Here is a 23,563-nt window from a genome sequence, read left to right as displayed (position 1 = left end):
TGCTGCTTTCACACATGGTCTCAATTTATTAAAACAATTGGTTTAAAAGCAGAATGAAAAACACATAAAACCAATTGTTAAAGACACCATCTGCTACCCCACCTCCAAACTCCAGATTTTATAAAATCTGAGTCACTTCATCCCTGGGGAAGGAGGAGTAAAGAAGCTTTAGCTCATTTGCCTGCAACCTGATTCTTACACCTTAATTTTCACATGCAGCTAGTGGGACAATGAAAGCAAAGTTGTTGCTTTTGGAAGCATCCCCCAGGATTAAATGACAACAAATTTTGCAGAATAGGACTTGAGGGCATCTATCAATGTGACTTTAGTTGTTACACAGAGTTTTAAAGCTTTCCTCCTTTAATAGCACAAGAAACAGTTTTCTTATGACATAACCCCTAACAATTGCACAGATTTTTACTGATAATACATAATCCAACGGGTTTGGGTTTTTTAGTACTTGCCATAAATAAGCAAATAACATACTATTTGCAAGATATAAGAATTAAGAACATCTGTGTCTATCTTTGGTCTTAGTGGGCCACCTTCATTGCATTTCCAAGTCTTCTTAGACTTATCCATGACAAACTTTGGTTTTTTTCAATGACATGATACTTCAAAACATTTATTTTTGTGACTAAACTTTATAAACATCAGATTTCTGCTGTAGATAAATAACTTGAACAGGAAAGATACTGCAATTTCCCAGCAGGAGTGTCCCTTTTAACACCACTAGTGTTGAAGAAAAGGTTAAATGATTAAACTGAGTAATATTCATAATCCTTATACAAATAACAGAATTCTGCAAGTTTATGCAACTTGTTACATAACTTGAGTAAGCAATGGTAGCATTCCAGAAATAATTCAGATAATGAGGCAGAGTACACATCTTAATGAAGAAAAAAAAGCTACAGTTTACACACAATCAGCCTTTTAAAGTAAAAAACCATACTTTAAAGCCATTACCTCTTTGGCTCTCTGTACAGCATCACTTGGAGGATTCCTGATTTGTGGTGAAGATTTTGTGTTTATTTTGTCATAAAGCTGAAATAACAAGAAAACAAACTGCTGAAATCATATGCTACTTTATATAAATTAATGAGTGTTTACAATAGCCTGCTTATGTTACCAGGATTAGGATGATTGTTAAACTGCAAAACCCAGAGATGTTCTGTATACAAAACGTAGCAGCCTAGGGTTTTGGCTTTTAATTTTTAAACATTTCCTGATTTGAACAGTGCCATAGATTCCGAGTTCATAGGATTACATGGGAAAGTTCAAGAGGTTAAGGGCTTCTGCAAACCTCCCAAGCTTTTGCCGCAGATTTACACAAACTATATTCTCTACTAGAAGTGAGCCTTGAATAAATGCTATAAACCAAACATTCTCCTGTAAAATCAAGTTAACCTGCATATCTCAATAAATTAAACCATCAAACATTCTGAACAGTAACTTAAATAAACTTTGGAATATGGGAAAATGGTCTTGAAGAGAGAACACTACAAAAGCCAAATACTCTGAGAACAGAATAACAAACCTTCCAAGAATGAGTACTCATAAAAAGGGTAACCTTATTTTACTAGGATTTTCTGTTAGACAGAAGAATGTCATTGTATTTAAAGAGCAATCTGCAAGCCTTCCATGTTAATTTTTAAAAAAAACCCCAAACATTTTAAACCCTTTAAAAACCATTCAACTATGCAAAGCACAATGGAAGAAAGACCTTTCTTCAAGTTTCAAATTAGAGATAATAAACATTACGGGCTCTTTTTCATACAAACCTAACAGACTGTGGATGTTTTAAAGAAATAAATGTATACCTAAGAATAAACAGGTACTGTAATTAGTATTTTTAAATAAAAACTTCTGGTTTACATTTCAAGTGATATAAAGATAGTCATGCCTGTAATTATTTTCTAATTATGTTAGATGATTTCTTTGATATATAAGACAGAAAAAAAGTCACAAATAACATTTTTAGGGAATTAGAGACATTTTTATCACAAGGGTGGTGAAACACTGCAACAAGTTGCCCAGGGAATCTGGGGAATCTCTCAACTTTGGAAATACTGAAATTTTAACTGAAATTAGAAATACTGGATATAAAAAAGCATTCAAAACACGAAAGTGACTCTAAAGCCTTCAGCAAGTCCTGACACTGCCAAGGAGGAGGTGACAAGAAAGCACCATTTAGGCTGCTCAGCAAGGAGTGCTTAGGAGCTTCCTCTGGGAAGTTTCACAGCTCCAGGGTTTGGCCTAGAATTGGCCTTGGATGTTTGAAAAAGGGAACCTTGCCAGGACACAGAACTGCCCTCCTCTCTTTCTCACAGGACATGAAATACCATTCAGCTTTAGTAGATACATAAACTGCCAGAAATGCAATCCAACATCACCATCACTTTCCTGGGTTAACAATTTAACAAACATGTTGAACATTCCAAGCCCATACACAAATAAGCACAAAACCAGCGAACAGTGTCACTTCTAAAAAACATTCCCTGCAGGACAGTTACACCACTCTTTTGGGGAAAGAAAAGTCAAGCTAAATCAGTTCCTTCCAATGCAATGACTTCACCTTGTGCTGCCAAAACACCACTAAACTCCACAGTTTAAGCAGCCTTGACCACTGTTGAATGCTTTGAGATAGAAGTTTTCTGCTAGCTTGTAGTTCAGCAGATATTTGTGTACACACTTAGTTGTTTTACCTTTTCTTAAACAGATTAACAAAATCTACCCAAACTCCAGCAACAGCAAATTACAAAGTACCAACCTTCTGTGCCTGTTAAGAAACTGCACTGAGCACCGTGTACTGACCAAAGCAGAGCAGAAAATGCATGATACTCATCATGAATATTATTGAATGTCTTTTTCTTTTTTAAGAGTAATGAAATTACAAAGTTACCTTGAAAATAATTTAATTTAATGTTTTATTAATATAAACACAGCAGTTGAATAATTACTAATATTAATAATTATACAATTAACACTCTTAAAATATTAATAAAGTATCAATAATACATTAATTAGTTTTATTAAATTTATTTCTAGCAATGGTTGAAAAGCTAAGTCACTGAAGTTGCTGATTTCCCTTGTTACTGTGACCCAAAACAACCAGCAGTTTACAGAAACAATTTTTTCCCCACTAACATGGGAAAGTTATCTCATGAGATTAGGAAGGAGGCAAAAAGAAAATTAGGGAGCAGAGCTCCTGAAAGAATGTTTAGAAAAAAAATCAAGGCAAAGTTCAGACTAAACAAGGATGCATTTATTTTTTCCACAGCGCCTTCATGCTGAGGCATGGCACTTAAATTTCATCTTCCAGGACTTCTGCTTACTGAGGTTTGCTTTGAAGGCACCAAAGTATTAGGGGGAACTCTGACAGCACTGAAAAGAAAAACCTTCACATTTGCATTAAGGTTTAAGGATGATGTATTACCCAAGGCAAGGCATCTATTCACTGTGGAGCAAGAACACGGCCTCACCCAGAGAAAGGATGTGGATTTGGTAGATTCACTAGCATGACGAGATTAATTTTGAAATGGCATGCTGTAATTCAGGTTAGTTCATGGAGGTTTTTTTTACATGAGGCAAGAGGAGCAAAGCTTATAATGTGCATTAATGCACCAGAACTGGTGAAGCAGTCCTGCCTCCTTTGCAACCTTTGAAAAAAAGACTGGTTTTGCAATATTTTTCAATAGTTTTGCACTTAAATACTAGCTGTAGCAAAAGCAATTTAGAATTAAGGAATTTACAGCTTACATAATTAATTTATGAAAGCAGTTTAATGTAGAGGTTTCATTCAGACACATTAAAAAGACCATTTGGTCCCTTGGATGTAAGAACCTAATACACCTTTACATAAATGTTTTAGTGTGTAAGAAAACTTTGAATGAAACCTGTTTGCACACATCAGAGATAAAAGTGAACATAAATTACACTTACACCAGGCTCTGTATGCTCCCTGTAGTACAGAACACAGTACTTTGTGCAGTTAGCTACAACATTTTATCACAGAAACCCATCCTGCTCACAATGCTGTCACCTTTCAGCAGCCCTGCAAATCCAAGTCCTACAGCGACCACACCAAAGGTGGTTTCTTGTGGAGCAGAATGAACTGGCTCATTCTTCACTGTCCTCTACAGAAAGCTCTCCTATGCAATACCAACAGACTTACAGCAGGACAAAATGTGTGCCCCAACCATGGGCTTTCTTTTTGCTGGAAGTCTCTATTTTCCAGCAAATAACTCTGCTCCCTCAGCCCAGGAGCCCAACCTCCAACAATTTTACTAAGCAGTAAGTGTAAACATATCAATTAAAAATTCATAACAATTAAAAGAAAAGCAAAATGCCACAGCATATGTACTTTTGGAATTTCCAGACTTGTGAATACTTTGCACCTCAGTCCCACTCCTCAGCATCAGTTATTCTGCATTTCCTAGAAAGAAAACTGAAATTGAGAGCTTGCTCTAGACAAGATTAACAATCCCAACTGATGCATTAACAAAACTTGATATAACAAACATACACTAACATTATAGCTAATAAACAGAACAGTACTGCTTATCAAAAACATAAACTCTGATTTAAATTTTGCATTCTAGAACACAGAAGCCATAAAGAAAATACCCACAAGCTGAGTTGCTATCAGTTGAGCAGCTTTTGCAGTGTTGAGACTTTTTGTCTTCTGCCTGTACAAAGGGAGCTTGTATCTTCTGATACTTAAAGCAGACAGCCCAAAGCCTAAAACACAACCAGGCAGGCAAGACAAAACAACAAACTCTTCTCTTCTGACCAGTTTTTCAGATGTGCAGAAATTCCTTTTTAACCATTTCCTGTAAGAGGAGTCAGAATACTGTCCCAACATAACCCCCATTCAATGTCACACTGAAAAGATTAGATGTGTCACAAGTAGCAGAAATTCAGCCTCACTGCCTGGTCTGATCTTGAATGTAGTAAAGATCAGATCACACACTGAAATCAGTATCTTATCTACCTAAACCTCAAAGTTTCTGTGAGGCAAATAAGAAGCTTCTTAAAACAAGAGCTACTGAACTCTAGAGCATAAAGCCCCCTGATCATTCAATACAAATACAAATTTTGCAATTCAGACCAGATACCTGGCTGCCAACCTCAAATATTAAACCCTCACACTGAAACATCTAAAAATAATCATTATGATATGTCTTTATATATTTAACTTTCTGAGCAGTTTAACCCCAAGCAACACAATGATATTAGAGGGCTGTTTTTCATCACTTTTAGGTTTTTGTACCAATTTTTGTCTGGAGGTGCTGCCCCTTGCACAGCAGCATTTAGTAACAAAGAGGGTTTTTGCTGTTACTTCCCCACAGCTCCCTATCCCAGTTCTCCATCCACCCCAGAGGTTTCATGTGCTCAGAGACTGAAAGAAATTCACGACCCACTGAATAAATAGTACTCACAAGTGGCAGTATCAAAGAATGGCTAAAATTAAAGGGCCAATTAGATAAATGCTACATCACTTCATTCTTTCTTCTGCCAGTTCTGTTTCACATCTCCTTTTCCATTCAAAATATTATAACGTTCCCATGGGTTTCTCTTTCCCTGGGATTGTAAGCTCTCAAGGAAACACATCCCTGAAGCTAATAACTACTGGAAAACACAGAGTAACAAGGTCACAGCAGAGGCTTTATCTTCAACTTTGTTTAAAGACAGTTTACTCTTTCAAACCCTCTGTTCTCCACTGTTAGGAACTGCGCACGAAGTTCATTTTCACCATATTAGCATCAGAGACCTAAAATTTGCTTCCCAGCATAATTCTACAGAACATGTTACTGTTCCACCCTGTATCAAAGTCCAAAGCATCTTTCAGACTCTGCTCTGTGCCTGCCAGAGCATTATAGGTTACAGCCCTCCATGGTTTCAAATCTTCTTTTGTGATACACTCACTGTAGAAGAGGAGCATAATCAACATTCGCATTCCAGCTCCTTACCCAGTGAAATGCTGAGCAATGCAAACAAAATTAATTCAACAAAAGGGTTCAGGAAGCAGTTTATCAGCTAAAATCAAGGTTCCTTGACAGAGTGTTCACAGAAGACAGTCTGAAGCAGAACATTAATTCTGCCTGAACAAAACAAATGTTTGTTTCTGTCATGCCCCAAAACTGGCAGCTGCCAACACTGCAGCTTCTTACTGGAAGCACCCAGACTTTCAGTAACCCTGACAAGAGTTACGCAGATTTGAAATACTCAATCCTCTGTGCATATTCACGTTCAAGCAACACATGCATAATCTTTCCAGTAAAAAATGTTGCAGTAGCAATTGAACCCTGAATTTTAAGTTTGATCATTCACATGACAGAAATACATACTCTTCAAATTTTTAGAGGAACTTTTATCTGCAAAAAGCAGATCGACTGTACATTGTTTTTAGAAGTAATCTATATTCTTACATATTCATATTGTGTCTTTTAAAACAGAGTTACACTTGGTGCTACCTGTATCAGAAATAAACATAAAACCAGATTTTCTTACACCTTTACCTACTACATGTAAGAAAAAATGATGTAGCTAAACTCAGTCAGCCCTATGCAACTTTGGCTTTTACTCAAAGCTGCTTTCTTTCCTTTTTCATCATTCCTCATCTGGGCTTCTTCACTTGTTCTGTTTTAAACCAAAATGTATTTTTTGGAGGTAAGAATAGAGCAGAGAAACTCAACTGGTCAAAACCATTTTTCTCTGTGCATTAGTTCAGTTTCCACTGCACAAGACTGGCAAACAAGTGTGTTCTGGAGAGTGAGAATGACAAATCCACTGCACAAACCCTGGAAATCCTGACACACCAGGAAGTGTGTCAGTGAAGCTAAATGCCAACTGGAGAATGTTTAATACACATTAACAGGTTGTTAATGACCACATCTCTAAGGCACAGAGAAGGTAATACCTGTTTCTTAGGAGTCAGTGCCTTGCTATGGAGGAGATTATAGGAATTGATCTGCTTCAAGAACTGATAGAATAAAATTCCTGACCCTTCAGTGACATGACAACAGACTTCCTGTCAGATGTGGTCCTACTGAGTTGCCAGAACAGCACCATAGTAAAACACAAATGATTTATTTTACTGAGGATGAACATAAATTATCACCTAAGAGACAATAAAATAACATAAGAGATACAGTATCTCTTCAGTCAAAGTGGAACCCTGAAATGACTGTAGGCACCTCTGAGGAGGAAAAGACATCCCCCAGCCACAGCCAAAGGACTGCGCATGTATTGCTTTTGTAGTGATCCAAAGGGTAAAAATGATCCCAGAAAGAAAGAAATTTTTTTCACTGCCTTCAAAGGGTCTCTCAATGGCAATCTGGCGACATGAAAGCTGTAAGGAAAGCACACAGCCCTTCACCTGTGTCAGCAACAGGTAGAGATGCCCTGTGGCATTACACATCACCAGTCAATATTTTATCACATGTGCTTTCCATTGACATATTTTGTCTGCCTGGAAACATGAGGGGAACCAGAAGGTTAAGGTAAAGAAGACTGAAAAGGTTTTTCATCTTGTTATGTAGCTAAGAGTTGGCATAACTGTTTGTCTTTTGATCAAAACCTTAAAAAGTGAAAATGCATCCAAGTTTAAATTCTCTCAAAAGAATAATAATGCTGTAGCAAAACTGCAGGCAGACATGAACTGTGGGGAAATCACACCAAGTTCAGCCTGGAATAAAGACTACATAAATCTCTGCAGCTCCACACACTGATACAATGAAAAACAGATTCAAGGACACATTTATGCTTACACTGGTTCAGACTCCACAGATACTCAGCAGTATGTGACTTGTATATTCTATTTCTTTGCAAGGAGTGAAGTTTCTACCTTCAGTGTACATGAGCTACAAACAAATTTTAGGTCTGTTATAAAACATATTCCTTTTTAGCAGAGTTTATCAAGTGCTATGCATTTACTCTGTAAAATCAAGGTCTTGACACTTCAGAGGCAAAAGAGCCAAGGAAAGGACTATATTTGTACAAAATAAACTCCAGAGTGTGTGCATTTCTTCCTCCACAACTGACTTTTTGAATTGTGCCTCTAGATTTGCTTCACAGTTGCCAAGAAGATTTTTATTTATTTCAAGCTCTCTCACAGAAGTGCTGATAATGAATGGTTACGCTACTCCTCAAAATCACAGCAGACATTATTTTCTCCTATTTAATTTCAGGTGTCCCTAAATGCTTCATTAATGTATGATGAACCCAGACTCTGGCGTCTGACAGCATTTTATTTTCTTACAAAGTAGGACTCAAACCTAGTAATTTGTCTCCTATTTTGAGGAAAACCCATATTAATACTCATCATAAAAATTTTATTGACTGTAGAAGTTGCAGCTCTCCACAAGTGACAGCAGATGTTAAAGACATGCCAGACAGTACACAGACATAACCAGGCTTTATTCTGTTCACACTGCAAATGTTTTAACATCTTTTGCAAAGATGAAATATGCCAAACCAGGATGAAATAAAGGTCCTGCTTTGCACATGGCAGCACCAACAAAACCAGCACAGCAGTCGGAAAACCAGTACAATAAAATTCAAAGGTCCCATATAAAAACCCCCAAACATTCTCACTCTGGAATGTACCAGTAGCAGTGTTGGGAAAAACTTGGGCTTAGAACATCATTTTCCAAGGTACTCCAACATATTAGTGATTTCAAGGACAGAAAAATCCCATTACTTCAATAACAGAGGAGTCACTTTTTTTTTTTTTTTTTTTACTGCATCAGATATAATTGAAGCTGATCTTAACAAAACCAAGACAAAGCACTTTTTAGAGATGACACCATGCAGCTGATCAGATAAAAGTAAACGTAAAAGACATTGAGGTGCTGGAAGGAGTTTAGATAAAGGCACTGGTAAAGAATCTGGAGCAGAAGTCTAAATAGGGGGAGGAGAGAACTTGGGGTGTTTAGTCTGGAGAAAAGGAGGCTCAGAGAAGACCTTATCACTCTCTACAAGTTACTCAAAGCAGTTCCAAGCTGGGGGTTGATCTCCTCTCCCAAGTAACAAGTGATAGGTCAAGAGCAAATAGCTTGAAGTTGTACTAGGGAAGGTTTTAGATTAGATATTAGGGAAAATTTTCACCAAAAAGGGTTATCAAGCACTGGAACAGGCTGCCTGGTGAAGTGGTGGACTTGGCAGAGTTGGGTTTACAGCTGGACTTGACTTCACAGACTTTTTCTAACCTAAATGATTCAATAAGCACCAGGAAAAACTACTCCCTCAATACAGAAGGGCTTTATAAAGAGGATTCCATGGACAACACCTTGCTACAACCCCAGAAAAACCTTTGCTGTCTTTCCCCCACCTTTCAATATGGACTAATAATCAACAACAGGAACTAACAGAGTCAGGTTAGGCCTAAATAGGCTTAATTCCCAAACTTGTTGGCCAAAGTAGCTTGTCAGGGTTGGATCATAACTCTGAAGAGAAAATCCCAATGACCACAAAATTTCAGAGGGATACAGAACCCATAAAACTAGTTAAACCCACAATAACTGCACAAGAACACAGCTCCTCCCCTGCTTTGTGACATGGAGCACACCTTGCACCAGGAGGTGCTGATGCTGGAATTAACAACTATGTTTCTTTCTCCCAATTCACATAAATTTTCTGCAAGGATCATCTAAGAATAAAAATACACTGCAATGAGATCACCAGCACCTGCAATAGTCAACATGTCCCAGCCAAATACCTGAAGGACTGGAAGAAGGAGGCAGTGAGGGCTGACTGAATCCAGACACAGAAGCAGAGCTCACTGGGCTGTTTGTACATTGCCTTTGGGTTTTTGAATGTAAACCAAGTGCATATTGAAGCATCACTCCAAAGTTAAGCTCACAGCACTAAGAAAGCTGAAGGTTCAAGATTTGTGGCTCAGGTGCTGCAGCATTTCTTTATTTTTTTCATTTCTCACAGTAGATCCCCAGCTCTTGGAGAAATATTAAAACTAAGAATCTTGTAGGTTTATAAGGAAAAAAAACCCAAAGACAATAGGTAGCCCTTATGGTTAAAAAGGAACTTGAAGTATGCACAATGCAAGAAGTGAAGAAAATGTAGAAAGTTAAATATGAAATTGATCTTCTTTATCCCCAGACAGTATCAGCGAAGTTAATAAAATGTTCCACAAGTGTCAGGAGTACAATGCTACTGTTCTTTGATGTATCAGGGCCCAGTAACTTAAAAATACACTGAAATATCAGGAAAGTTTAGTTCCACATAAAAAAAGAAGTCTGTGGATTTTGGAGTAAGAGATGTTGGTGCACACAGACACAACAACACACCTTTTACACAAGGGAGATGACATCAGGCCAAGAAGAATGGGCTAAGTACTAAAATTCCCATTTAAAGTACATTATCAAGCTGAATTTCCCTTGAGGATCCACCACGTCAGTATCAAGATTATAAATACTCAAAATGACAGAATATTAGTTAAAAACAAGAGAGGTTAAGCACAACAAAGTAACCCTCACAGTGTCAAGAAAACTGAGCCAGAATTTTGCATTGTTGGGAAGTAGTGGAAACATAAATTTCTCAAAAGTTACTCTCAATTCATATAAAAGTAACTGTTGGCTCATATTTGTATTAGCCTTGGGTTTAAGAGACCCACTCACTTATCACTATTATAAAAAATGTGGAACAACAATGCTTTCTGCTCTGAAGAATTAATATAAAATAAATCCCCCATTTCATCTGTAAGGCAGAGGAACAGGAAGAACAAGCAGACAATGAGATGATGCTGAGTGGCAAAGTGATCCACCTCTCCCAGCAGCAGAGAAAATGAAGTGCAAAGGTACGATGGAAGACGAAAATGGAAAGTATTTTAGAGAATGGTTATGAAGCAATGCAGAAGGAATTTCAGGATAGACTCTGCCTTTTTGTGTTCTTTCAGACAGAGTTTCCAGAGAAGTTACCTGTTAGAGAACAAATGCACTGCACTGGTGGTGATGATCCAGCCCACCTGCTGAAGGAACTCTTCACAATCCTCCCTAAGGCTTGGTCATTGTTCCATCTACACTGCTTGGGAAAGGAGTTCCCACTGCAGTGTGGGACAGTCCCTCCCACTCCCTGGGGCTGAGCACGCTGCCTCTGCACTGGGATAAAAGCCAGATTTGATTCCCCAAATAGCAAGGTGCCTTCCTGCCAGCATAGTTTCTTCTGTTTTTTCTTTTTTTTTTTTTTTTTTTTTTTTTTTTTTTTTAAGAAATATTTTCCATGTGTTTTTGTCTTACAAAGATATGAAATAAATGACAATTAAAAATATGGAAACAATGTGTTTTAAAAATGATAAAGTATTATTTCACTTGAGCATAACATGTTCTGAGGGATTTTAAGCAAGACATCCATACCACACTTTGTGATCTGTTTTTGTGAAAGAGAAGCATTCAGGTTTCACTAAAACTTGTTCCCCCTATAAGTGTTAACAAAAGCAGTATTCAAGAGGGTAAAGACCAATGTGCATCCAAAAAAACTCGAACCACATCATGTTATTCACATAGAAAGTCATTGTAAATCAAATCAAAACACAGTAAAACTGGATGATCTAGGAAAATATTTAAGCTTTTTATGCACAACTGCTGCTTTTATTTTCTATATCACAGATATTCCACCAGTCTGTTAATGATTTAAAATAAAAGAAAAAAGGAAATGAAAGTATCCTGAAGAGAAAAATCAAATTTTTTTTTGCTTTCCCTCCCCCTTTTTAAAAATTCTCAAGTATAGATTAAAATTGTTAAAATACTACACTTTGCACAGAAAGAGCAGATCAGGGATAAATGCATAGAGATTTTAAAAAATTGTCAGAGGACTATAGTATCAGCCATGCCTGGACACTGCTGAATAACTGCAACTTTTACAAAAGACATTCAAATCTACTGTGCCAAGATCCAGACTGGGAGGGTAAACAGAACAAACCAAAATAAACCCAGCAGAAAGCTTTAGCCAACCATGTGAGAAGCTAAACTGAGGTTCCAACAACATTCATTCTAGCAAACGAGAAAATATGTTTCCTTAAAAGTCTGGACTTCAGGACCAAATCTGTTTGGATGACAGAGTTCAAAAGAAATCCTAAGGAAACTCTGAAGTGTGCACAGATGCAGGTTCCTGCGAGACACCACCACGAGCAACAAAGGATAACAGACACAGAAGTGAGATTCTCTTGAGAAATCAGTGTGCCTTAAATATATCCACCGTGAATATAAATTAAACTCGAAAAAGACTTAAGTGGCTGCACACATGGATATGATACAAATGGCCAGTGCAAAATTTATTTAACTTCTTTTAGTTAAAACCATACATGTGTAATGTGTTAAGCCAGTAAAAGGAAAATAAACTTTCCCGAAAGCTTGTAATGTTTCTATCACAAAAATAACAACACTTACCTCAAGGATTCCATCTATGAAAATAATGTAACAAACTTTTAAAATTACCAGCCAAAAGACACCAGCCTAGAGAAGAATTATCTCTGCCTTGGGACAGACAGATGCAGACAAAGGCAGCAGAGAGGCCCCAGACACACAAAAGCTGATATTGTTCTCCTGCTGGGTGAAAATCTCACTTGTAAATCGAGTGGCATCTGCATTCAGAATCACCCCAGCCAGGGCCCTGCAGAGGTGACCAAAGCACTCCACTCAACAGGAGAATGATTTCTCTTATCTCCTTCAGTGCAGGCAGCTGCACCAAACAGCAGCTCCTGGGTTCATATTTGAGCAGAATTCCTTTTGATGCACTGATAGACATGAAACATAATGTGTAAAACTCTTCCCCACTAAGCACAACCTTGAAGCCCAGTATACTTTGCAAAATAAATAATCATTGAAGTAAAATCTTTTGTCATGACCTCCAAAATTAGTAACCTCTTCACATTTCTTTATCAGTACTGTTGGCACAGGACAGCAGTGTCCCCCAGGATGTCTTTCATGAAAGCCAATAAAAAAGAATTTAATTCAAGCATTTGATAAGGCTTCTAAAAATCTGTCCATAGTAATAAAAAGCTGCTTTCACTACTTCAATTTAACTCTGTTTTTCCATAAAGTTATTTATATACTGTACTGCATTCTTTATCATCTAAATTGGATACTGGAATGAAACAGTCTATAAAGCTTTATATAGTCATAAACCCAGACATTTCTAAGTGACACAGAGAAATGTCCTACAGCATTCACCAATATTTTGATCATCACACATTTAACAGAAGCAAGAAAAAAGAAAAATCTGTCCAAAGTTACTCTTTTACATTAAAAAAAGAAAAAAATCAATCATTAAACAATAATTTTTTTTAGGCAGCCTATATTTCTATATGGTTATTTCTAGAAGGGCCATTTCTTTACTCTCTGCAGTAAACACAATTAAGTTTTTAATAACAAATTGCGTAACTGCACTGCAGGAAAAACCCCACTCAACACAAATAAAAGGATTCTGTAAAGTGATGAAAAAACCACACAATGAAACTACTCAATAAATCCACACCAGGATATGCTTCTGTATTGCAGGATTTGGCTGAGAGTGAATATGAACTACTTTCTAAGTAGTTGGCACTTTTTCCCCCTTGGTTTGAACACCTTTGGCCATCAAGTAAATTGGAAGAGAATCTTAACACAGTTATCTAAACAAAAGAATCAATTAAAAACAATTGATGGGATGATGACTTCTGTGGCCTTCAGAGGTGCCTGTCCTCATAACACCAGAGTTAATGAATTACTGAGAAAGAAGATTTCTATTTTGTGATCTGAAAAAAACCCAACACATGGGTAACTTGCACCCTTAACAAAATTATTGTCCTTGTTTTCTTGGTCTTCAGAAAAAGTTATTTCAGAGGCAAAACAAGATATTTCAGCAGCAGGCATGATCTACCATCATGTGCTTAATCTAAAAATAAGGATAACTCTTGAGAAAGAGTAGGAACATAAGAACAAATTTAACAGTGGAAAATGGCCACAGAAGAGGAACAGTAGTTTAATGCAAAGTGACTTTGTAACAGAATAGAAGATTCCTACTTAGTGAGATATAATGGTTTATAGGTTACTTGGTCTGGTGGCTTCAGTAACCCCAAATACTCTGAGAGAAATAAACAGTTTCCCTGACAGAACTTCATCCAAGTACAACTGGTGGATTTTTCAGAAGTCTGAGTAAGTAGTTGGAATAGTACTGATACAAAATCAGAAACCAATCTCCCACACTCAAGTTACTGACATGAAAAAACTATCCTTTCAAATAATGTAACTTGCTGTAACTCGCTTCAGGCTTTAAAATATGCATTTCAGGACACTGCACTCTTTCAGAATTTTATTTTTTATTTTTCTAATCAAAATATCTTTGGGAATATTCTATCATCTCCCTTCCACGCAGCATAGTAAGACAAAATTGCTTTTTGATGGCATTTTGTTCTCAAAGGTATCTCTATAAGGTTAAATACATCCCTTTCTGTTTATAAGAATGACTGATTAAGAATGTGAAAACTGTATAAATTCACTGCTGGTTTTCCATATTTGAAATGCTACAACAGGCCATCACAGCAGTAGGAGGTCATGAATGAAATACTAGGAACCAGACTGGTACTGTCAGGAGCAGAAAAAAAAGCAAAAGCATTGCAGAAGCATGAGTTAATGTCTGGCAGACCTGCCACCCAGAAAAAAATACTGAAATTAAGGCCATGTGGTTTACCAAAGCCCCAGAAGTTGTATGATAACATCATAATGGTTAATAAATATCCAAAACCTTTCTGCATGAGTGACACAAGTGTTTTGGTTCTTATTACACTCATGTTATTCTACTCCTCTCCAGATTTTTTATTTCTTGTTCATCTTAACTGATTGCCATTCTATACTGCAGCATGCCATATAAAAAGTAGTTCAAGCATCTGGGACACAAGCTGGATGAACTTAAATTGGAAAAAAAATTAATATTTTAATGCAAATTGCAAAGATGAGTTGTTGGAGATGCAATTTAGGAAAGTCATGAGCTCCTAGTCCTTTTCTCCTGTGTGCTTCATATAATTTAATCCAATGACTGTTGATGAAAAATGCATAAATAGTTATCAGAGAACAAAGATTAGAACTGCAGTGTTGTGCCAGAGCACTGCCATCATCACTTAGCAGCCAGTTCCCTATCTCTGATCCTGCAGTCCCAGGGGCAGCTGTGCTATGGGGAAGCTCTGCTCTGCCAGCAGCTTTGCCAGCTCAGAACCCAGGAGTGGGGCCACTTCCAGATTGGATGTGGGGATTGGAATCCCTTAAATTTCAAGAATGCACAGAATTCAAGTGACTGATCAAACTGTAACAAGTGTACAAATCATTCACTTTTACATTTTAAAGAGTTTGGACACCAAAGGACCCTGTGGCACTGTTTACATTCAGCTCGTGCTCCTGCAAAGCTGCACAGAGGAACCAGAGCATTCAACAGTTTTGCAGAAACTCTCTCAAGTCTCTACAAACATAATCATCTACCTGCAGATCAGACAGCTGCAATGACTCCTACTCCTGTGGCTCTTTCACTTGTTAAAACCACACACATCGTGTTAGTGAAATTCACTGAGCTGTTAAGTTTAAGACACTGTACTAAAAAGGTCACCATCCATCTGATCACACAAGCATTTTGGTTTGATCCAGGAGTGCATTTTTTAAATTAATCTCATTAGGCCCGCATACCATTCTTTACTTTCACTGTACCAATGTTACCAGAGTGTATTTACTCTCCAACAACATTAAAATAAAAGATGCTGTTCACCTACTGGTGGTTATTCAGTGCACAGGACTGCAGTACAACCAGCATGAAGTAAAAGCCCTCAGAGCACACAGAATTGTCAGCACTGGCCCCTCAGTGCCAGCTGATTTGCTCTACAGATCTGCCACTGCTGTGTCACAGCACTGGACAAGGTGCCTCTCTGTATTTGGTTCTATCCAAAGTTTTTTCTCAGTACAAGGTGTAGAGTGCTCTAGAAAAAGCTGGTTTTGTCTGAAAAGCAAGTCCTTTGTCTTCAATATTAAGTATTCACATATCCCAGAGAAAAAACATCAGGGAAAGTATTTTTTTCTGGTACTTGACTTTTATTTTAGACCTCAGTGCTGGGCAGATACAAAGTCACTGACAGCATGATGTGCTTTGGAAATTGTTATTCAGTGAGTGTTTTGGCCCTCCAGTAAGACACTGCTGCCTTATGGACTACCAGCTTTTCAGAACCCCAGAGCAACACAGATTTTAGATGACTGAGCCTATTACACACCAAGTGTAAAAAAGAAATGAGCAGACCTCGGTGCTTCACACAAAAAATTTCACACTTGTAGCAGTAGCTCCAGAACTGGCCTAAGATTAGTACATTTAATATTAATAATAATAGAATATGTACAGTTATAAAGCTGCAATTCATGTTTAAGATAAAAAATAAAATCTGGCCCTTATTAAAAGAAGGAAAAGTTATTCTGATGAATTATTTTAAAGCAAACCTATTAACTCAAACTCTTAATCACTTACATATTCTAAAATACTCTATATTACAGTCCTAAAAATGTATTTCTCCATAAAGTGCTGGATGATTCTTACATTCTACAACTAAAGAAACTAATTTTAGTATCAAACAAAAAAAAAGGTAATGTGATCAGGATAAAAAAAAAAAATCCAATGAACAACAGATACATGAACACATTCAGATTTTTGTCACAGAAAACTTACATCTAGTAACGTGTGAAGATGCTGATCCTGGAAAACACTGTGAAGAAAATCTAAGTCTTTTTCACTGCAGTCTGTAAGTGCATGAATTTCTTCCAGGCTGTCCAGCACCTGTGAGACTGCTCCTACGGGGCAACAGGGGAAAAAAAAAGAGAAAAAAAAAATCAATAAAGCAAAGGCTTATGGTAAACTGAACTTTGGAAAAGGAAACTTTCAATTCATCTGGTACAACTGGAACAGGAGCTTTAAAAAGCTGCACTTTTAACAGGAAAACCTACAGAATAAATTCTACATATATCAAAACTACTCACATGTAATTATACCTAAGAAATGGCTTAATGGGAGAGAGGTTAAAACCTGATTTTATTAAGCTCAGCTTTGTTCTATTTTAGCCTTTATTCCAATGATGTCTTGTGGAGCGACTTGGAACACTAACCTGCCCTCACTGTTCCCATCCCCAACCTTCACTTCTCCTTTTAAACTGCTGGACAATTTCAAATATATACTGTAAAATTTTGAAACATCAGTAAGAATTATTTTGCAATCAAATCTGAAACATCAGCAAAATCAGGAAGAACCAATGCTTTCACAAATATTTTTAAAATCAGCATCGGGATAAAGAAAGGAAGAAGGAAAACCACCTGATGCCAAATCCTCTGGGGGACAAAAAAGGCTGTAATGTGGGTTTCTTTTTTTTTTTTTTTTTTTCCTGTTTGTTCTGCTTGCCTGGTTATCTCCTACCCAGCTATTACACTTGGCTGCTTTTTCACCAGGGCACTGTTTTGGGTCATAGGATGATGGGAATGGTTTTTATACGGCATGGGGGTGAGAGAGAAGTGAGAGCCATGGAGACAAAAATGAGAAATAGGAAGTGTTGTGAAAGGTGGAAATCCACGAGGAAAAGCTGAACTCTCAGCAGGAGAGGACAAAGAAACACAACACAAATCCACAGTAAACCAGCCTAATAGTGGTTCTGTGTGAAACAACTTGTTTAATGAATGCTTTTTCATAAATAAATGCTTAATTCTGGAGACCAACTCCTACACATTCTTTATTTTACCTATTTCTCATCAATATGCTTAATTCTGTTTACTTATATGTTTGCCTGTGTCTTTTTGACAAGACAGATAACATGTAAAAAATTGCTGCATTCCTTGAAATTCTACCTTCTATTGCATGAACAATTCTTACCAGCCCTACTTAACACAAAGCCTTTTGTACTACATTTTCAGACTGTAATAAAAACAATATACCCAACTGACTCTTACCGACACATGGAAAGACGTTAACTTATTTCTCTGAAAATCTTGAAAAACTGGAATAAACGTAACAAAATACATGAAAACTACTGTACAAGGCTGGCAACCTCATGCCTTGGAAGGAAAAATAAATTACAAATCTAGAAACTCTTGCATCACATTCAGTGCAAACCTCAGCCTAGGATTCTCTTCACAGTTCTCTGTACAACAGGGTCCGAGAACCACAATATCCGCCCCATTCACAACTCGTGTCTCAGGAGCAATATAACTTCTCAGTTCTCCCCCATCAAGTGTGTCTGACTACTTATACATATTTGTTGTAATTATTTACGTTCTTTTAAAAATCTGTGGCTGTCAGCAAATAAAACAAATTGACTTTTAGTAGTTGCTGTGCATGAGGTCGGGCGCGCTGAAAAAGAGAAAAATTTGCCTCCTCTTTGATAATGAACAAGGCTGCTCCATCCACATCCCTCTGCCAGAGACACAGCAGGACATCTGAGAAAATATAAGGACTGGGGATCTGCTGGTAAGAGGATGGAGAGATCACAGCTAAGCCTCAAAGGCAACGAAAAAAACCTGCCCAGGGACCCACAAAGGACTGCACTGTTTCCTTTACATGTTCAGCACATCAGTTAAAGGCTGATGGACTTAGAGATCTCCAAGCCTGAAGGAAAGTGCTTGACTTTCCAGGATCCAGATGGCAGAAGAAAATTTGTTAAAATTCTCTTTTATTTCTGCTCTTTTCAAAATCAGAGTTTGAAATATTTTATTTTCAAGCAAAGCTTCTTTTTCTGAGTTCAAAGCCATTTCTGTGTATTTGGAGTATTTAAGGAAAACTCAAGAGAAGCTGGGATCTTAAGAGTCTCCAATACTGCTCAGTGTTGCCCAAATAATCACCAAAACCTGAGGCAAATCTGGAACCAGTAAGAAGTGTGTTCAAAGTTGCCTGCAGTGCTGTGTTATTGTGAAACACCAAATGCTCTGGACCACATTTTTTATTTGACAGTATTATTTACTTTGCAAACTTTATTTTGTGGAATACTTTGCAGGCTTTGAAATGGAAATGAAAGTAATGATTTTTTCAATATTTCCATCTCAGCAACCTCTTGAATATTTGGTAATTAAAAAAAATAAATTAGGGTTTGATCATTCAGTCTTTTTTTCCTCCTGTCCACTGGTCACACTGACTAGAAGGCTGTAAAATAAAATTTACAAAAATGTCTTTAAGAAATTTGATGGGACTTTTTGACAGTGACTTTGTCTCCCAAATGACAGTTTTTTACCTTCCTTTTTTTTTTAACCTATTATCTTAGGCTTCACCTACTGCCATGCCCCTCACTCATTTACAAATAATGTGCACCTGCATGAGAAAATGGCATAGCAGCAATATACTGAGAGCATGCTACTGCTTAAAAAAAGTGACAAAACAATTTTACAGACATTTTTGTGAACACCTAAACTCTTTGTTACAGGCGTGTGTTAAAAAAAGTCCAGAAGTTCCTTTCAGAAGAGTTTTAAATTCAGAGAAGAGACACTACATAAAATAAAATTAACCAACCTTTACAGCACACCTGTTTCTAAAAAGATTCATATTCAAGCTAAATGTCTAACCTTTAGGGAAAGTGTAAAGGCACTCAATATTTATAATTAAAACCTATATGCTCTTGAAATAGGATTTAACCTCTTTTAAACATTGCAGGTGCAGTCATTTTAGCCTCAGCACAGATGATAAGGGAAAGACTTAAGTGAATTATTACAGTCATACAAGCTAAAATCTCAGACTTCTCATGGTCTGTAGCAGTTACAGACAGACTCTGGAAACATGAAATTTAGAATGGTGCATAAATATCAGTAAGGCAGGAAAAATCAGGAAGTTGACTAACTTGACTGGCTGTGTTCATTTGTTTTTTAAGACTTCATAAAGTAAATTTTGTTAGAAAATGCTGCTCACTGCCCCAGAATTTTCAAGTAGCCTTGACTTTGGGGTGAGATGAATCTCACCCTGCACCTTATGTTTCTATAAAAACAGATTCAATTGCACAGGAAAGGCTGTAATTCCAGTGATATAAATAGAAGACTCTTCTCTGCAGAAACAGTAACAAAATCCACACCAAACATGGTTCTGTGAGAAGACTGTGGATCCTCCTGTAAATGCACAGTAAATGACCTCAGTGTCCAAAGGAGCAGTGACACTCTGGGCCATCCATACAACCTTGTCTTTCCTGTATTCCCACGAGAATACCTAAGAAAGGATGGCTGCAGCTATTCAGAGTTTCCTGGGGATTGCCAACTCTGAGAAGTTGAAAACTATGGGCTGTCATATATAAAAAACAAGAAAAACCACATTAGAATGCTTATGACAGTCTCCTGCAGTCAGTACTAGTACATAAAATGCTTTTGTAGTTACTGCAATGACTTCTCAAGGATGACACCAAATTACTTCTGAGAAGACAGAGATGAATTGAGCAGTTTTCTGCCTACTGAGGCAAATCTATTATTTATCAGAGACACGTATTTGCTTTATGAGGCAGAAACCTGGGATTTTCTCTTTACACAGTGCATAGTCAAAAGTTGCCACAGGTATTCTGTGCAGGTTCTGATACCTCATTTTTGGACATGGCCAGTCAGAAATAATTATCTTTTACAGTTGAATTCTGTCTCTAGAGTACTCATACAGTGCACCTGATATTACAGACACTGATTCATCAGGTTGGCAGTAGGCAAAGCTTTGGTAAAATAGTGTTTTTACTACAACATCCAGCTATTCTAGTGTGCAACAGGTGGTTTAACCAGAGAAACTGAACTTTAAATGTAGGGAGAAGTTGCTTACTTCTCCCTAGAACCGAGTAAAAGGGAATTTTAAATACTATTCCAAGAACTGCCTACATATTCTGCAGTAATTGTGTCTCCCCAGTACAAAACATCCCAAAAGTTTGCTTTTCTGAGGCTTCTCAGCACAGCAGGCAGGTATAACTGGTTCCTTCTGTCATGTAACAGGCATTAAATAGAATTAGGAATCTCTTTTCATGTGACATGAGCGCTGCAATGGCTGAAAAGTGTTTAGGTAAAGAGACTCTGATATATTTTGTGCTACAAAACACAGACTACATCCTGACTGCAAACATATTCTGGCAGAGGGCAAAAGAACTCTTTGATTTATTTTTTAACACTGAAGATTACAAACGCTCATTTAAGTTTTGGGTCAGTCATACCTGCTTCTGAGTAATGAAAACCCAGAACTCGGGAAGCCTGATATTGTTTAAACACAGAACTATAAACCTGTGACCTTTTTGCCAGTCTCCCGCTATTACTATGCCAGGAAATAACTCTGCAGAAGAACTTATTATAACTATTTAAAAAAGAGCACGTTTTTATTAAAGAGATATTGGCAAAATCTAAATCTCTTAGATTTGTAGAACCACATAAAATGAAGTCCATGACTCCGGCCAATCATTTTAATCCTGTTCATTCTTACAAACTACCTTTATTTGACTGGCTTTTCAACTACTCTTTATACTGTGTAAATAGGTAAATAACTGTGTCCTGAAGATTTTACAGTGGTATTTCAGTGACTGTCATTTGCAATTTCTCTGTATATCACAGTTCAGTCCTTATGCCAGCCAATCTACAATAAGCAGAGGCTGATTTCTCTCAGCCACATCTCTTGGCTGCCTTCTCATGGGCAGCTGCTGGAAATGAAATTAAAAACCCATCCTGGCTCTTAAAGCACAGTCATGTCAGAAGGCAGGATTCACATTTTACTTTCTTTGTGAAGAGGCCTGAGGGTAGTACATCCAGCAATGAAAGACAAAAAAATCATAAAAAATTGTTAAATTTTAGAGAGATCAAATATTAGAATCACAAAATGAAGTCACAGGATACAATCTCACGAAAAAACAAGTATGAGCACTATTATAAAGTGCAGACTTTTCACCACTTTAACTGATGTAACTTCTCAGATTTAGAGAAAGCCAGCTGAGCACCAGCTGCTCTTCATCACTTGAAACAACATCTGCAAAAATCACTAGAGTTGAGATGTCTCAAATCTCACACAGCAATTTGCTGCTCTTTGCTGTTCACTGTATTCCAGAGCAACTGACTCTGCAGGAACAGATGACAGCCAAAGCAGGTGTATATATATGACTATAATAGTTTAAAATAAGGTGGGAGATATGTGCTTCACATATACACAGCAGTGTAATTTAAATGTAAGGTAAGTAAAGGCTCTGTCCTGCTGAAATTTGAGCTATATAGCATTTCATGACTTCTTCCTTCTTGGACTGAAATCAAATAATGAAGTTTAGACACCCTATAAATTTACAAATCAGCTCCTACATGCACACAGTTCTGTGAATGCTACTGGGAAGCAAATAAGGCAATGATAATATAAATATATGTATATATATACACTATATGAATATAAAACCATCAGGAAGAGTGTAGTAAGAGAACTAGAAAGATGGAGGTTTATGGAGATGACAATAAAAATCCAGAATGAAGACAGCTAGTGCAATAGAAGGGTATTGGGATTTACAACTACATTAAAGAAGGTAAGAAAAATCTAAGGAATACAAGAAAGGAAAAGGGATGTAAAAGAGAAGAAACTAAAGGAAATAGGTGCAGGAGAGAAAAACAGGGAGAAAGAGACTAAACAAAGGAAAAAAGAAAAATAAAGAAAAAAAGAAAAGAAAACAAGAGATTAAGTGTCCCGAAACAGCAGAAGGAATGTAGAGAACAGTACTATGTATGGAAAACAAAAGAGGATTGGGGGGGGGAAATAAAAGTGATGGGGGAGACAACAAAGAGGGCAGTGAGAAACTGATGCTTAATTTTGGAGAGAGACTTCCTTTTATCCTGCACACACAGGGGCACTGAGTGAGGCATAGCTCCAGCTTCCTCCTGGTCTCCATACCTGGCACCTTCAAACACTTTGTTAACTCCTTTTTCCAGCTACTTCTCACTGTAAAACCAGCCACAGATATGACAAGAGCCAGTCTAGAGTGCTGGTTAAGAAATATGCAGAGGTGTTGTTTTTCAGACCACACTTGCAGCCTACATAAGTGCACTCACATACAACTAAACAAATAAATATTTTAATAGATCAATGCTCTTCACTATCCTTTCCTTTGATCCTTTCTTCCTCATTGCAAAAATGTTTAAAAACCCCCTTCTGACCAGCATGATGGCAGCACACTCTTACAGTCAGTTTGCAGAAAAAAAGTCTCTATGCACAAACAAAACCCCAAAAATTCATGGCACAGGCTCTGCGAGTTGTTTTTTTTTTCCCTACAACTGTTTAAAAACTATACTATCACAAAACTTCTACATAAAAATCCATTGTACTTTCACTCTTGTGTTACTGGACAGGCATTCTGAGATGCAGAAACAGGAGGACAAGGAAAAAATTCCCCCACAGCCTGTAAATCAAAGGAATGAACGAAACAACAACAACAATAAAATCCATGACTGATCAGAAATGGAGACACGGACAAATGTCCTGCTGACATATCGTGACCTAGGACAGAAGTCGAGCTGTTAACCTACAAGTCTTAAAATGCTGCAGGAAGCCCTCACTTTTTGCACCTTGTTTTTGGAGATGCTGAATTGGTTGTTTTGAA

General features: G+C 37.3%; 1 protein-coding gene across 4 annotated transcripts in view; it reads right to left on the bottom strand.

The window, feature by feature from the left end:
- CASK (calcium/calmodulin dependent serine protein kinase) overlaps positions 1–23,563 on the bottom strand; it is a 189,382-nt gene that overhangs the window by 36,627 nt on the left and 129,192 nt on the right. For all 4 annotated transcript variants that reach the window (XM_083883313.1, XM_083883315.1, XM_083883316.1 and 1 more), the window contains exons 11-12: positions 16,690–16,811; positions 967–1,044 (exon numbers count right to left, since the gene is read on the bottom strand). In XM_083883313.1, coding sequence (XP_083739439.1) covers positions 967–1,044; positions 16,690–16,811 — 200 coding nt within the window. The remainder of the gene's footprint in view (positions 1–966; positions 1,045–16,689; positions 16,812–23,563) is intronic.

Source organism: Zosterops lateralis (genome assembly GCF_965231275.1).
Source record: "Zosterops lateralis genome assembly, chromosome: 2".
In the NCBI taxonomy this organism is placed as follows: domain Eukaryota; kingdom Metazoa; phylum Chordata; class Aves; order Passeriformes; family Zosteropidae; genus Zosterops; species Zosterops lateralis.
Note: the sequence above shows the minus strand (reverse complement) of the source record. Positions and strands in the feature narration are given on the sequence as shown.